Raw genomic sequence first — 15814 nt, forward strand, 5'->3', positions numbered from 1 at the left:
GGTAAAAAACGTGTACTTATGTTGATGCATCCCATGTTCCATCTTAAGCTTGAATGTCTATAAACTGCAGCCATATTGCCCATGTTGCCAGTTTTGTCCCCCCCTTTGCCAGATTTTTCCTACCTCCCTACCTATCTATCTACCTTCCTACCCACCTACCAACCTATCTGCCTGCCTGCTACCTCTTTTGCCTGCTTGCTGTTACCACCTGCTTTGCTACTTCTATGCATGTAGTTCTAATAGGGCCATTGTCTCCACGACTGGAGCATCTTAACTTAATTCACTTCTGCGTCTGGTGCTTCACACGGTGGCTTTTTGTTACGTTTTTGTGTGGGCTGAACTTGACCAAATAATCTGGGCTCCCTGCAGATGTCTTGTTCTGTGTGAATTGTGTTTTTCACACTAGTGGGAAATAATATCCATTTAGTACAAAGGAGCAAAGTCAGAAACAATGTGGGTGGTCTGTTATTGGCAAAGAACTGAACATCGAGTTCTAGAAATGCGGGGCTGTGCGCATGTTAGCCAATCTCTCTGCTTAAAGCTCATTCAACTGATAAGATTGTAGGGCTTGATTCAGACAATCAGTTATCAGGAAAAAGTGTCTTCATCATCCTATGATGGAGATTTCTCTCAATTGTGTGATATGCTGCTCTCCTATTGGTTGTAACATGCACCTTTTCTTACATTGGTCATTTCAAAGATATACAGTAGATCCTCTTGTTTCAAGCTTAGACGAGAAAGAGGAATGGTACATGTACTGTACTAAAGATATGTTATTGTCTGAATTTGGTTCTACAAGGGGAGTGGCTTTTATTCAACGGCCCTCATTTGTCATTTGATTTTGTAACCAAGCTGTAATTTAAATGTAATGTATAAAATGCATTCAGAGGAACAGTTCTGTTGGACATTGTTGTAAAACCAGCTCCCCATATCTTCAACAGCCTCATCAGAGTTTGACCATGATTACTGCTTGCCCAGGTCTTCAATGTGGCTGGCTTCCCTGAATGGTACTGCTCTCCAAATCCACCCGAACTCTCTCAGAAGCTATATCTTCAGTCAGAAAAGAGCTCTGTAATGAAGTGCATTCGTAACAGAGGCACCTATTTACACACGTTTAGCTTCACACAAGACTGACAGTGTTGTAAGGTGTTTGCTGTTTACTTGTGATTGTGAGTCTTTTGAAAAGTCCTGTGTGTTTCCCTCTACTCCTGATTTGGTAATCTACAGTTCTCTGCCAATGATCCTCCAGATTTCTCATAATTTAGCAGTTAAGAACTCTGACTTAGATTTGGACTCCTTTCCAAACTAATCACACCCCAGCCCATCTTTACCCAACCCTCCTCGTACAACAACATTCTTGTATTGTGATTACTGATTCTGAATTTGGACTTTAGGTCACCAGAGTCTTCAAACAATATGGACAGAATAGTACATGTAAACTAAAGAACCATGCATACCAACGTTTTAGGGGAAACAAACAAAATCTGTATGCATATTTTTCCAAAGACAATCACTATTCATTGGGGAAAATGACTTGTGTTTATCGTTTTGACAGAACGCAGTCAGGACAGCGAGGTGGTCTTGCTCTCTGACTCCAACTCCACCCAGGATGTCTTCACAGATCCCACCAGCTCACAAGACAGCAGCCACATACCAGCTTCCGGAAAAGTCACGTCTTCATCATCAGAAAGCACAACGCCGGTGAAGGAAGGCGAGCCTTTGCCCGAGGACATAGGTAATACCAGGACATACATCACTGTTGCACAGTTGCTTATTTTGTCCACTCACATCCAAATAGTTCATTTGCCCCTGTTACAGGTGGCCCTCGTTTTATGACGTTTTGCTGTTACAAAGACATACATTGTTTAAAAAGAAACTAGTTACGTGTGAGTGTACAAATATGCAACCCTTCATGGTTTCTGTGTACACTTTGGGGTTAATTATGTAGAAAAGCCAAAAGCAGTGAAGTTGTGTAAATGGTAAATAAAAAGAGAATACAACAAATCCTTTTCAACTTATATTCAATTGAATAGACTGCAAAGACAAGATATTTCATGTTCACATTGAGAAACATCTTTTTTTTTCTCCAAATAATCATGAAGTTAGAATGTAATGCCAGCAACACATTGCAAAAAAGGCATGTTCACCAGTGTGTTACATGGCCTTTCCTTTTAACAACACTCAGTTTTGGTTTGGGAAGTGAGGAGACACATTTTTGAAGTGGAATTCTTTCCCATTCTTGCTTGATGTACAGCTTAAGTTGTTCAACAGTCCGGAGTCTCCTTTGTCGTATTTTAGGCTTCATAATGCGCCAGACATTTTCATCACCTAGCAACATATGCTGCTCCAAAACCTTTCAGCATTAATGGTGAATATAATGAGAAATGGCTTGGAATGTTTTACTTGCACTTACACTAACTGTAGTTACTAAAAGTGGTTTTCTGAAGTGTTCCTGAGCCCATGTGGTGATATCCTTTACACACTGATGTCGCTTTTTGATGCAGTACCGCCTGAGGGATCGAAAGTCACGGGCATCCAATGTTACGTGCAGTGATTTCTCCAGATTCTCTGAACCTTTTGATGATATTACAGACCTTAGATGATGAAATCCCTAAATGCCTTGCATTCTCACACATTTGGAGAAGGCAAGGAGTGGTGACCCTTGTCCCGTCCTTGTTTGTGAATGACTGAGCATTTCCTGGAAGCTGCTTTTATACCCAATCATGGCACCCACCTGTTCCCAATTAGCCTGTTCACCTGTGGGATGTTCCAAATAAGTCTTTGATGAGCATTTCTCAACTTTCTGGGTCTTTTTTGCCACTTGTGCCAGCTTTTTTGAAACATGTTGCAGGCGTCAAATTCCAAATGAGCTAATATTTCCAAAAAATACCAAAGTTTCTCAGTTCAAATGTTAAGTATCTTGTCTTTGCAGTCTATTCAATTGAATATAAGTTGAAAAGGATTTGTTGTATTCTCTTTTTATTGAGCATTTACACAACAGGACAACTTCACTGCTTTTGGCTTTTGTATAAGAGCTTACTTACATTAGTCTGGGAATATAACTTGTTCGGAACCCGAGGACCACCTGTACTCATCTTAAAGTGTGAGTGTTTTGGGCAGTTATTTGTAGTAGTTCTTTGCTGCTTCCTACTTCAGAGTCACTTGGAGGTCATACTGCCCACCAGACAGAAGAGAATGTGGTTGAGGAAATTGTGGAAATGCTGATGGTGACACTGCCTGAGACTTCAACTCCCAAAGTGTCCGTGGATTCCTGCCTTCCTGCCGTACCAGTCCCAGCCACCCCGCCAAAAGTAGCCGCCTCTCAACAGGCTGCTTTTCAAACCCCGGCCAGCGATGGCAAAAAGAAGCCAGAGCCCCCCGCTGAGGTGATGGAGGTACCAAAGGCCCTGCCTACAGAACGTGCTGATCAGAGACGAATGCTGGTGGAAATGTGCATCCGTGCTCTTTTCCTCTGTCTCGGGCGCTTCCCTCAACACTATAAAAGTCTCTACCGCCTGGCTTTCTTTTACACCAACAGCAAGACCCACCAGGTCAGTCTAGCCCTGTTATTTCCACTAACAACATGCTGCCTCTGTGTACATAAGCAGTGCATTCAGCCCTTGACAACATTGAATGTGACATTTACACCAGGTTATGCTTACTATTTACTGTGGCATTATGTTCAGTATTTATTGCAGTGTTCCCCCCACACTAGTTGCTGAAACAGGCTGCATGAGCTCTGAGGCTCTGTGGGTAGAGGTATGCGTGGGTGTTAAACCATGCTTTCTCAGCCAGTTTGGCACAGGGAGCTTGTGTTGCACTTTACTGTGGTGGCATCCTTCTGTCAGCACTCCTAATGCAAGCTGTGTGCCCACTAAAACTATGGAAACTCCCGGTTCCTTTAAATGTTATAACATTTTGTGATATGCCTGCATAGCTTTTAGCTATTAAAGATAGCTTACGCTTTACTCATTTCAGATGACAATTTTAGTAGACGTTTATACAACATGTCAGTATGTTTTAGCTGTGCCAATATATTGTCATAGGTCATTTTGAAATGTAATCATGTATGATTTTTACTTGTTTTTTGTTTTTTTAACCACAGAACCTGCGGTGGGCCCGTGATGTGTTGCTAGGATGCAGTGTCCCATGGCAACAACAGAAGCACATGCCTGCGCAAGGACTCTTCTGTGAAAGAAACAAGACAAACCTGTTCAATGTATGTTCAGTTCACGTTGTCTTTTTATCAGCTTCATTTCTAAACACAAATGCTGCTATTTGTTTTTTGTTGATAACAGCTAATAAGAATGCATGATCATCACAATAATCATCACTTTTGGTTGACACTGTCAGAAAGGGATTTGTTTAAACACAATGGATCTTATGTTTGTTTGTTCTTATAATCAACACAGGATTTCCCCCAGTTTGCCAATATACCTGTGGCCGTGGGGGTGTGGCTAGGGGCTTGTCTAATATGACGTCTTCATATAATTTGCATAATCGTCTGTGACGCAAACATTGTCTTTAAAAAAAAGCAAAAGAAACGTTGCGCATACATTTAAAAGCAAATACGTGTTATCAGTAATTAGTATTAACATATATTTTTTCTTATATTATATTGTTTTGCTACATTTTTCAATCATTGTAACACAGGCCGTATACCAGTGGCGGCTGCTGGTGTTTCAAGTAGGGGAAGCTCTCTAAACATGAATACGGTCTCCTAAAACAGATAAAATATATAATTAGAAGATTGGAAAATTCTCCTTATGAAACTTAAAAAATGCTCTGGCAGTGGTTTATACTTCAAGATCGCGAAATTGTCCATTTTGCTGTCAATCAAAAAGAGATTCTGTCTCCAACGGCTGATCCAATCAACTTGCGGAAGCCCGGCGTCCAGGCCAGCTGAGGCCGAGCCCACTTCTCATTCAATTCCAGAGCGGGCGGCGTCTGTGGGCGGGACAAAGCCCAGCATTTATTCAGTGACTGTCTAGTTTGGCTGCGGTGGTACAACACACTATAATTCACGCTACCACAATTAATGAGAAGAAAGTTGCATCAGCTGTCACAAAAATATTCTGAACAAAAGTTGATTGCATTTTAGCGCATATCTAGTTAATTAAATGTAAACACAAAAGTACATACAGTATTTTACCACTTTTGTATATATTTTAGGTGAACAGCCTCTGCTATGTTAGAACAAGGCGGGTAAGGGAAGTTGGCAAGTAAGATCCGTCATTTCAAGATAGGGATTGGCTTTAAGGGCCGGGGTGCGACGCGGGGCTCGGTGCGTACCACAGTTGGAGGAGCCATTGCCTGCAGTTGACGTGGCCGGCGCCTCGGTCTTCTCCCCATGTCCTTTTAAAATTTGCACATTGCACATTTTGTGGATTGCTCTGTGCGGGTACCCAGTATCTCGGATATATTGAAGTACTAGCAGAGTGGAAAAACATTTACATCATTGTATCCATTAAACCATATCCAATTGTATTTACAATCTGCAAAGTATGTAAAAAAAAAAATACAGTCTAAAATGTCACAAATTGCCACAAATTCAGTCAGCCATTTTGAATATTCCGTTCCGAACGCCCTCGATAATTTCCGTAGATTTGACGTCACTTCTGCACTCTGACCATGTTATTATATCAGTCATACTGGAAATACAAAAACATTTGAAAGAGAAGTGGTATTTATCATTCACAATCCTTATGTAAGTCAAGAACACATGCTTGGCTTTCTTATGCATTTGAAATGGTAAAGAAATAGCTAACAATTGAGTCAACAGATCCTCTGTTGCACTCTCTCTAATAACATCCACACACCGCCAACAATCATCAATTTACAAGTCATTATACTCTCTCTAATAACATCCACACACCGCCAACAATCATCAATTTACAAGTCATTATACTCTCTCTAATAACATCCACACACCGCCAACAATCATCAATTTACAAGTCATTATACTCTCTCTAATAACATCCACACACCGCCAATTTACAAGTCATGACCTGAAAATGAACCAAATATGAGTGATATTGTTATTAGAAACTATTTTAGCAGCACGTTGATAGCAGTGAGCTAATGCTAGCTTACGTTGCTGTTGTTGACAAACTGAGCAGACGGCTGCTTTTGCTTTGTTTCAAACTTGCTAAAATTAAATTCTAGATTGTAATTCATGCATCTCTCACCTGGTAGTAGATAAATATGACCATGGACCGACAGGCCGGTCCACTTTCACATCCCTGAGGTGGCGGAAAAGACACTATAAAACGCTTGTTGCAGCAACTTTTTTTTTAACCCTTCGTGAGGGTTTCTTATAAATCTTCATCTAAACGGAATTATGTGAGTGTCCCGTCGGTCGACACCCCAGCGAGAGTGGAAATATTACAGTAAGTGTTTGGTTCATTAAGGTTTAATATAGTTGTATAGCACCTATCAATGCTGCAGATGCTAGTGTCACAATAAAGTTTCATCCGGGTAGCAGTCGGCTTTCTAAAACTTATTGCTCATCCTCTTTGTGTTCGGGCTCCAAAATGTAAGGTCCTGGATCAAATTTGTTCCCAAAGTAATCGTTGTTGGCTCTCACAAAGTCTGCTTGATTAGCATTGTTGTTGATGGGGAAGAGATCTTTGGTTCCTAACGCGATGTTACACGATCACGCGACTGGCTTCCTCTTTATCTCTCAAAATGGTTCGGTAATCTCTGTAAGATTCATACTATTTTGATTATATCTGTTTATTGGCAAACTTTGGAAGTCTTTTGGTGTCATAAATCAGATATATATGATAATAGCTTCAATATAGAGGCAACTTGTATTTCTACTCTACTGGTAGCTTGTTCACTTGGCGGATATGCTGCCTCCGCTCCAGACATTTGCGTGTGTCTTTGTTCTGTCATCACAAAATCTTGAATTTTCTGTGCATTACTAGTCAATATTGCATAAATAATAAGCTATATGTATCTAATAATACAATCTTTTATTTTATTTGTTTTCATGTAAAAGTCCCTCATTTGGTGTGGTGGCTTTTATTCTGCCACGATTAATTATTAATTGTAGGGAAAACCCTGCTACATGAAGAGAACAAAATATGAAAAACATCTCAATATGATGCAGGACATTTCTACAACCCTGCAAACTACATGGCTTTAATGAATGCCTCCCAGACATTGTCAATCAAATGTGATCTTTATTACCTCTGCCAAGCTTGCAATACTGTAGTGAGTTGTAGGGTTATTGTAAGGGCCACAACTTAAAACATAGATGCAATCACAAATTGCATAATTTATTTTCAGTTTTCATGGGTTCTGTTCAGTTCAGTAGGGAAGTGACACACCAGATGGATCTGTGGTGAAGTAAATCCCACTAACCTCAACATCTATTTACATTCCCTACAGTGGGGTAATTATTTCTAGCTCAATTCCGCAATCCATATCATTCAGAGTGAAGAGGAGATATTAGTGATTGTTTAGCCTTGGTAAAAATTTGCCTCGACTGAACACTTTTTAACAGCTCTTGTTTTGGATCTCATTAAATTGTGCGGGTGTTTCTAATGCCGCATCCACTGAATGTACCATAACTCCATGTCTGCAGTTGAGACAGAATCTCAAGTGGCAAGCTCGTGAAGCTCGGATGTCTGTTCTCGCGTTTGTCGCTAATGATCTGCCACTGTGTTTGCTATGAGTGGAGGATTGGCATACCATTAGGTTTACCTTATTTACACCAGTGGCTCACATAATTCAATTGGCTGCTCAAAAATCAGGCCTGAGATCGGATCACACGCAGCTTTATAAATGGAATTGCACAGTAGGAGATTGGAGAATGGCTTGTGTTGGTGTCCTGTGGATATATTACTGTCAGCATTTGTCGTCTCTTCTTCTACCTTTTCCGTGTGTTTGAAGAACATACGCTTGGAGTTGAACTGCACCTGCTTGCTTCTTTTTTCAAAGAACAGATTCCAGCTAAGTCTCAATCTGATTTCCATCGGTTGTCACTTCGTTTTTCTGCAGTGTACATGGATGGTCTCCAGCTTTTTTGTGTGCGCCGTGGAACCCAGTTCCCAGTCTAAGAGTTTCTGGGCCATATTAGAGCTGGAGCTCTGCAGTGAGCTGACTCCCAGAGGCTTTTTTACAGAGCCCCTTCTGGAAGCAAACCTTGCATTCTGGTATACCAACTGTCAAAGCTTTAGTGTTCCTTTGAAAGCAAGCATGACCATGAGACAACCTTTCTTAAATGATTGCAAGTGAGTTTCTCCCCTGAATATGCAAGCTTTTGGTTTCCTGACTGTCAGAAGGGATGTCAGATCCGTGCAAATGTAAGAGTTGAAGAATAAAAAGTACTTCTAAGAACTGACTTGTTGTTACCACTGTCAAAAGTGTGGAGCTGCTAATTTCCCTTAAGTCTGTGTCGGCTGACTGGTTTACTGACATCTTGACAAGTCCTTTATTGTCTGTGTCTTAAGAATGCAGTGTTTGTGTTGAAGTTATCCCTTTAGTGATAGAAACACAAAGGTAATTTACAACTTTCCAAAGCCAACCCAGTGCAAAATGTATGACATTTTGAAGTCAAGGTGACATGACTAGAGCAATCCCAATTTAGGTCATGGTGCCCTACTTTTCTCACTTGCCATTGCTGAGCTGCATTGATGGTGGCTCAGTATGAACTAACCTATTTGCTTCTGTTGGTTTAGAATGGATGCATGTGTGGAGTGGTTTTAAGAAACATGCATTTTGTAAAATTAAAACAGCACTTGCACAATATCTAATGTCTTCCCCTACAGTGTTTTGGGGATTTTTTTAACCCATTTATTCAGCACATTATACCATTTTTGAGGTCAGAGGTCATTGATTGTCTAGTTCATGCTTTAGGTGGGGGTTGAATTCAGGGCTGTCAAGCTTTTCCACAACAGTTTAATTCAAGCCTGCCTCTGGACTTCGCTTTGTGTGCTGTAACTCAGTTGTTCTGGAAGAAAAAGGGTCTTACCTAAACTATTCCTTCAAAGATGGAAACAGATTAGTCCATATTGTCTTGGTAGACTGAAGAATGAAGTGTCTAGACTCTTGTCCAATGCCTAATTGATGTATAATTCTTAAATGGTAGACATTTTCATAGTGTAGTGTAGTTCAAGGCTATTGAAATGGTGGCCTGGGGGCCAAATCTGGCTCGGTATGACATTATTCTGGCCGCCTAGCTCAGTTCAAAACTTAAGAGACACATATTTGCAGCAAATTGCTAAAATACAAGAGTGCTCCTCTTGTGTAGAGGAACTTGGACCACTGTAAACACATTGGCAGATTATTGCATTGACATGTGAACTTTGCTAGCAAATATAGAACACTGGAGTCCAAACTTGTGATTTACATGACTAAGGTGTTCCTCAAGTCCCTCCTTTAACTCCTCTCCTTTTTGGCAGTTACACATTTTTTTCCATAATGTGATTTATGTAACGATGGTTTTGCTGTAGCTTGTTTACTTTAAATGCAGTTGGTAGAAAATAGGTAAACGTCTTAAGTTATACTAGTGGTGTTCCTCAAGGTTCAATTTTAGGTCCTCCCTTTTTTTATCATTTGGGCTATTCAACTGGTGACCCTCGAGTTTAGTGAAAAAATGTTTTTGAGAGACTCACATTTTTGCAGCAGATTCTTAAATATGCTAGGGTGCTGTCTGTGAGATGGATCTTAGGTTGCTGCTACATTAAGACGGCTAAGGTTATACAGGGTATAACCCACCTGAACTTATCCTTGTCCACACACACACACAATGCCATCGTTTAAGCTTTGGTTCAAGACCCCCTAGCAGACGTGCATATATTACGTCATAGTCACCTCTGACCTGGAAGTGTATCCTTACCAGGCATATAAACATTGAAGAGATGTAAGCAATTTCAATGTAGCCTATTGCCACATTTCTTTTAACAGTAAACCTTGCTTTCCTCACCATCAGCAGCTGTAAGACTAGCCCTATGGTAGTGAATCACACCTGAGACATCATAAATGAATCAAATCTTTAATGGACATGTGAAAGTGAACAATGTGATAAAGAACATTTTACAACAATTAATCTAGGGATCTAGATATCTGGTCAGGGCACTCCTCACTCTTTTGCCTTCACCTTCATTGTCCATTCTTGCAATCCTGCCTGCTCTTGGAGGCTGAAATTGGCGGTCGTACTCGCCAGCCGCAACCACTGACTGTTCGTTAAGCTGCTCCTTCATGGCTTCACAGTAGTTATGGAGTACAAAACAAGCGTACACAATGAATGGTAGGTCATTCTTGGTAATGTCCATGGGTCGTCGCAGTGAACCAAAGCGTTTCTTCAGTCGTCCAAACACACACTCAATGACCATATGGGCCTTGCACTGAGAATACCCCTTTGGGTATTAATACTTTTATTGTTGTTGTGGGTTGACTCCACCATTGGGGTATTCTTTCATGAGATATGGCATCAGGGGATAAGCTGGGTCACCCAAAAGAAAAACAGGGACCGCACCTTCGTCTTCCAGTAGTTGTTTGGGACATGAAGGGATGGTTCCATCTTTCAGCTGCGCGCTAATGGCGGAGTTAGCGAAGATGCGGCCATAATGCACGCTGCCTGGCCATTTCACAGTCACATCCATAAAGCAATACTTGTAGGCACACACCGCCTGTACGTTGTAAGAGGACTTGCCCTTTCTGTTGATGAAATCTGACGAATTACACGGCATCTTGTTGACCTCGATATGGGTGCAGTCAATTGCACCCAAACACTTTGGCATACCATGGGCCTGATGGAAATTTGCCACAAGATCTTGAACTTTTGCCTCTGTTTTTGGTGACTTTATATACTCTGGACCCAAACGTTGAGTAATCGCTCGACATACATGGCGGACAATAACTGATACAGTCTGCTTTCCCAGTCCAAATGCATTCGCTGTTTTCCGAAGTCTTCCCAAGTAATACAATGTACACGCTACCTTTTTGATTACATCCATGGGAGCCCGCATTCTCGTTGTCTCTCCTTCGACAAATGGACAAAGTTTTTGGCTAAGTAGGATCACAGCTGACCTGGACATTGGAAAGTTCTCTTGCCATTCCTGTGGCACAACACACTTGTTGACAAACATATCCCACCAGGCTGCCCTTCTTCCAGGCCTTATCCAAAACCGCCGCTCAACATTGCTATGTTGCCGTCTGAGATGTGGTGTATCCAAAATAGCTGCAAAAGTTCCTTCTCTTAAGATATTCATGTTTGATTTCTACAAGCTCCAGCACATGTAGAAGAAGGAGAAACCGGGGCATGTCTGGATGATTCGCTTTCATCTTTCTAGTGTTTACCCCTGAGTGGAAACTGGTTGTTATGAAGCTGGCTGTGTCGTGTTGTTTCTGACGTCACTTTCTCTCTGAACTCAGTTTATAACCGATCAATGAGTCCATACCGAGCTAAGAGCCGGAGACTCGAGAAATAGACGGCGCACTTACTCGTGTAAAACAATTCCCAAGGAGGGGAACCTTAAACGATGGGTTAGTGTGGCTGACACAGAGTTTAGGCTAAATAGTTATTCGTTTAAGGACTTATCCGGCTTAATATAGACCGGGCCTTAGCTCATTTCAAATTCTCTGGACTCTCCCTCTACTTGACCCTCCCCCTTGGCTCTAACATTTAGTACAAGGGCAAAGTATTGCAAATATGCCCCTATGCATTTGGACGTCGTTAAAGTCCCGCCTCGTCATTAACCCCTGCCGTTTGCCAGCAGTGACGTAAGGCAAATGCGACAAATGTTTGTTTACATTTAAGATGCCGTCCCACGCGATGTTTGGCTTCGCTTGTGCTCTTCTTATTTTCTTTCACCCGTCTTTATTAAGAAGAAGACCGAAGACGTTTTTGGTGAACTATGCAAGTGCTGGCGCAGCAGCTTGCGGTATGTAAAATTGTGTATTTGTTTTTGAAGCCAATATTTACGTGCAGTAACAAAGTTTTGAAGTCTGACTAAATGGAAATCGTTAATTACGCTTATTACTTAGATTTGTATGCTTCTCTGGGTTTCTCAACTGCCATCTTTCTCCTTGTAATCGATAGTGTAGGAAGGGTCTGCGAGCTCACTTTGCTTCGAGGGAGGTACTTTGCCCCTCCCCCCTACCTGGCGGATAAATTAAACGCCTCTTGATTGACATGAACGCGCAAAACCAAGGAGGTAGGAGGGGTATTCGAATTGAGCCTTAGACTAGTATACATTGCAGAAGGTCCTTCAAAACAGTTGAGCGTTCATGTAACAAAATAAAAAGACCCAATTTAAATGTCTACCGTAGAGGACACTGGTTGTCCGGGATATACAAAATAAAATGAGCTTTCTGGAAATGTGGCCCACAAAACAATGAAGTTGAATATCCCAGGTGTAGTTGCTCCCAATGTGGTTACATCATTGAAGTGTCAGGTGTCTGCTCATGATATCATAGCAGTTCCTCCTATCTTACATGTTGTTCCACCCACATGCATATTTACACTTTATCCTCGGTTGCAAACACAAATGTGGATCTAATATAATCTCCCTAGAGCTGGTTTTGGATTGTGAGCGCTTGATTTAAACAGTCCTCCTAATGGGAGCCTATCGTAGAATGTTGCAATGGTCTTCCAGGAGTGTGTTACTTCCCTCTGTTTGATGGATGACTTTTTTTGATGTAGGTGGAGCTCCACTCAGGAGAAGATTTTTTTTCATAGGGGAGGGGAATTGGATGGTGAAAACATATTGCTAATGTTTTGGTTTGCTTGTTGGAGGTTAGCCCTGGGATTCCGCTGCCTCTCATTGCTCTTTTTGCTTGAGCGTGACCTTTTTCAGCACTTTTTTTTCCTTTTCCACTCACGCAACAGGAAACAGGATACACAAGGCTATGTGTGTGTGTTATGTTTATGGTGGAGTTAAAGCCAGTGTTGAAAGACAAAAAGGAAGAAGGTGAGGGCTCGTAGCTGAGGAAGTATTGTGTATGAAGTTGATTCTTGTTTCTTTGTGCTGTGTTGCCCGCAGTTAACTGGAAGGTTGTTTATACCAACCAGTTTGTTGCCTTTCTTGGTGTGCCAGCTTTGCAGTCGCTCACAGTAGCACTCACTTCCTTTTTCAGCCAGTTTATGTTCTTGTGTTTTTTTTCCTGTTGCTCTGTCTTCGGCATGATCACGCTCTACCCCTCCCCTCCCCTCCCCTCGGCTGCTGTTGCCTCCACACGTCTCCTCCCTGTGTTTCCTCATTACTCCTCTGTCTGTGTGTGGGTGTGCATTAACAGGCGGGACTTTCTCCTGCTTGTCTGCGATTGGTCGGCGTAGACATAGAAGGGTTGGCTGTACACGGTGTATAGTGCAAGAGAAAGCACGGATGGAGGAGGGGGGCAAAGAACTCCAGCAGGCTGGGGTCAGGGGAGAGTAGAGATGGAGTGCGTGGGTGTTTTTGTTTTGAGATGGCAGCGTTGGAAAGCAGGAGAGGAACGAGTCGGCTTGTCTGTCCTGAGCTCATAGGCCCTGACTCCAATGCTGAGTCTCCCTTTGCCAAGGCAGCAGCTATCAATATATTTTCCTTCTTCTGCTCCTGTTTCCAATGCTGAGTCTCCCTTTGCCAAGGCAGCAGCTATCAATATCTTTTCCTTCTTCTGCTCCTGTTGTGCTGAGCTCCCCGCTTTTCCTCCTGTGCAGCTCTCGCACCCAAATGCAGCCCACTCTTTGCTCTTTGAGCTCGAGCCTCTTCTTTCAGGGTGGCGACGCTGCTAGGGAGGCTGGTGCCGCTTCCGCCAGCAACATCTTTCCCAAAAAATATACTAGCGCAGTAAACAAGGAATAGCCTTCTTTGGTGATGGTAAGTCACTTTCTGTCTTCTACTCAGACTTTAGAAAAAAGGAAGTCTTAAGTTGTTCATTTTGTAAGACAAATGAATCGATGTTTATCAATTCAGAGCAAATACCTGGAATAGTTGATTCTAGATCTCATCTTGATCACTACAGATTACCATTTAGCTGCCAATTTGATATTATTGACAGGTAGCTGCCATGAATTTCCTCCTCAAGTTGCACGTAACTGCTTCGCAAATTGCTGATGTTGTGATTGCTTAATTGGAGCAATGGCTGCTGGTTGCTAATTGTCACATGGCCAATCATATTTTCCTTTTGTTGTACAAATGAAAAAAGTATGTTGGGCCTTTGCGTTTATAAAAACATGTTGAAGCGTGCGTGTATCCACTAAGTTTCACCTAAAATGATTCCCAGGCGCGGCACCGCTGCTGCCCACTGCTCCCCTCACCTCCCAGGGGGTGAACAAGGGGGTGGGTCGAATGCAGAGGACAAATTTCACCACACCTAGTGTGTGTGTGACAATCATTGGTACTTTAACTTTAACTTTAACTTTATTTGACCACAGGCAGATTCTGTCTTTTTGAAAGTAAGTTTGTAGCTCCCACTTTTCACAAAGCACGAGGGGACAACACTTGCCTGCGCTTTAAATGACTTTTGTCATGCTGCTACACTGAGCTAGTAGTATTGGTACTTGTAGGACATACTTTATATTCCTTTCATTTTCCAATTTCTAAAAAACTAATCATGTGTTTTTAGGCAGTGCTTGTCAGATTATTGCATATTGAAGCACTGGCACTGCTCATATTTTCTCACCAAAAAAAAAGATGCTTAAAATAATTTCGGTTAAAGTCTTATAAAGCTGCTTTAGCTGTTGTGCTGCATAATAATCTGCATAAAGCCACAGCTTTGCGTACCCAAAACAGATTTGACGATGGTTTGGTGGTTCTCTAAACAACTCTCCTCCATTAGAGATGGTGTTCCAAGTTGTCTTACTTATCCTGCCTGTGCTAATCTGAGCAGAGACATTTTCACAATGAGCATCATTCTACTTCATTCAATGCCACACACAGGTACTCACCTTTAGCAAACTTTGTTAAAATGATAAGAGATGCACCAAGGAGTGTGTAGAAAAACACAAGACCATTAAATTCTCACCTTCCCTGGTGCTGATTTAGGTAGTTTGAAATACGGTGTGCATTTTTGGTGGTAGCTTTGTCACTATCTCTGGAGGCGAGAAGTCTGTATTTAGATATGTATTATTATTTGATGGGTTCCCTTTGCCACACTTTTATACTTTATTGCCTTCCAGAATCCTGGAAAATGTCATCTGACCATCTGGAGCCGTATGTTCAGAGGACCACCGAGCTCCCAATTGCCTCACAAGCTGATAGAACCATTTCACTTGTTTTGCTCCCTTCTGAGAAGATCCTCTTTGTTTTGTCTTGTGCACATTTCCTCCTGCCAGAAGCTACGCTCTTGACTGTAGCCTAGAACACCATCTGGACTCGCATTGGTAACTTTGGAGTTTAGAATTTGGCCCGTTTTTACCTGTCGAGCAGACATGTGCTTTCTAAAAAGGTGGATTTGTTCATCAAACAACACTTTATCACGCCTTCTGCCATTGTTTGTTGGTGGCAGTCTGCGGCTCAGTTACCCTGCTTGGCCACAACAGAGCACTAATGAGCCTTCCTATCATGTGTGCCCAGAGAGAAGGTTTCCTCATCCCTCCCTCCCTACCTCCTTCATGCCCAGGCAGTCTGCAAGATCTCCCCTGCAGCCTTTCCATTCCTCATTAGTTCTTCTTTGAATGCCATGTCACTTTGTTTTCTTTACACACTATACTCAGGGCATTGAATCCATCACTCACAAGTGAACTGTTTGGAATGGCATGCTTATCATATACTTTGTATCCTGCACCATTCTCAATGAATAGAGTTGTCTGTGAACATGAACTGATGAAGCCTGCTCAGATGAGTGGCAAAAACATCTTGTAAAACAATCTGAACTGTCC

General features: G+C 41.9%; 1 protein-coding gene across 3 annotated transcripts in view; it reads left to right on the forward strand.

Moving 5' to 3' along the window:
* cabin1 (calcineurin binding protein 1) overlaps window positions 1-15814 on the forward strand; it is a 76053-nt gene that overhangs the window by 24073 nt on the left and 36166 nt on the right. For 2 of the 3 annotated variants that reach the window (XR_009826610.1, XM_062051709.1), the window contains exons 28-31: window positions 942-1007; window positions 1556-1735; window positions 3157-3551; window positions 4106-4219. Coding sequence is in view for 2 of the 3 variants with exons in the window: in XM_062051709.1 (XP_061907693.1) it covers window positions 942-1007; window positions 1556-1735; window positions 3157-3551; window positions 4106-4219 (755 nt within the window). In the remaining variant the exon portion in view is untranslated. The remainder of the gene's footprint in view (window positions 1-941; window positions 1008-1555; window positions 1736-3156; window positions 3552-4105; window positions 4220-15814) is intronic. The other variant, XM_062051710.1, reaches the window with a different exon arrangement.

Source organism: Entelurus aequoreus, linkage group LG06 (genome assembly GCF_033978785.1).
Source record: "Entelurus aequoreus isolate RoL-2023_Sb linkage group LG06, RoL_Eaeq_v1.1, whole genome shotgun sequence".
Classification (NCBI taxonomy): Eukaryota; Metazoa; Chordata; class Actinopteri; order Syngnathiformes; family Syngnathidae; genus Entelurus; species Entelurus aequoreus.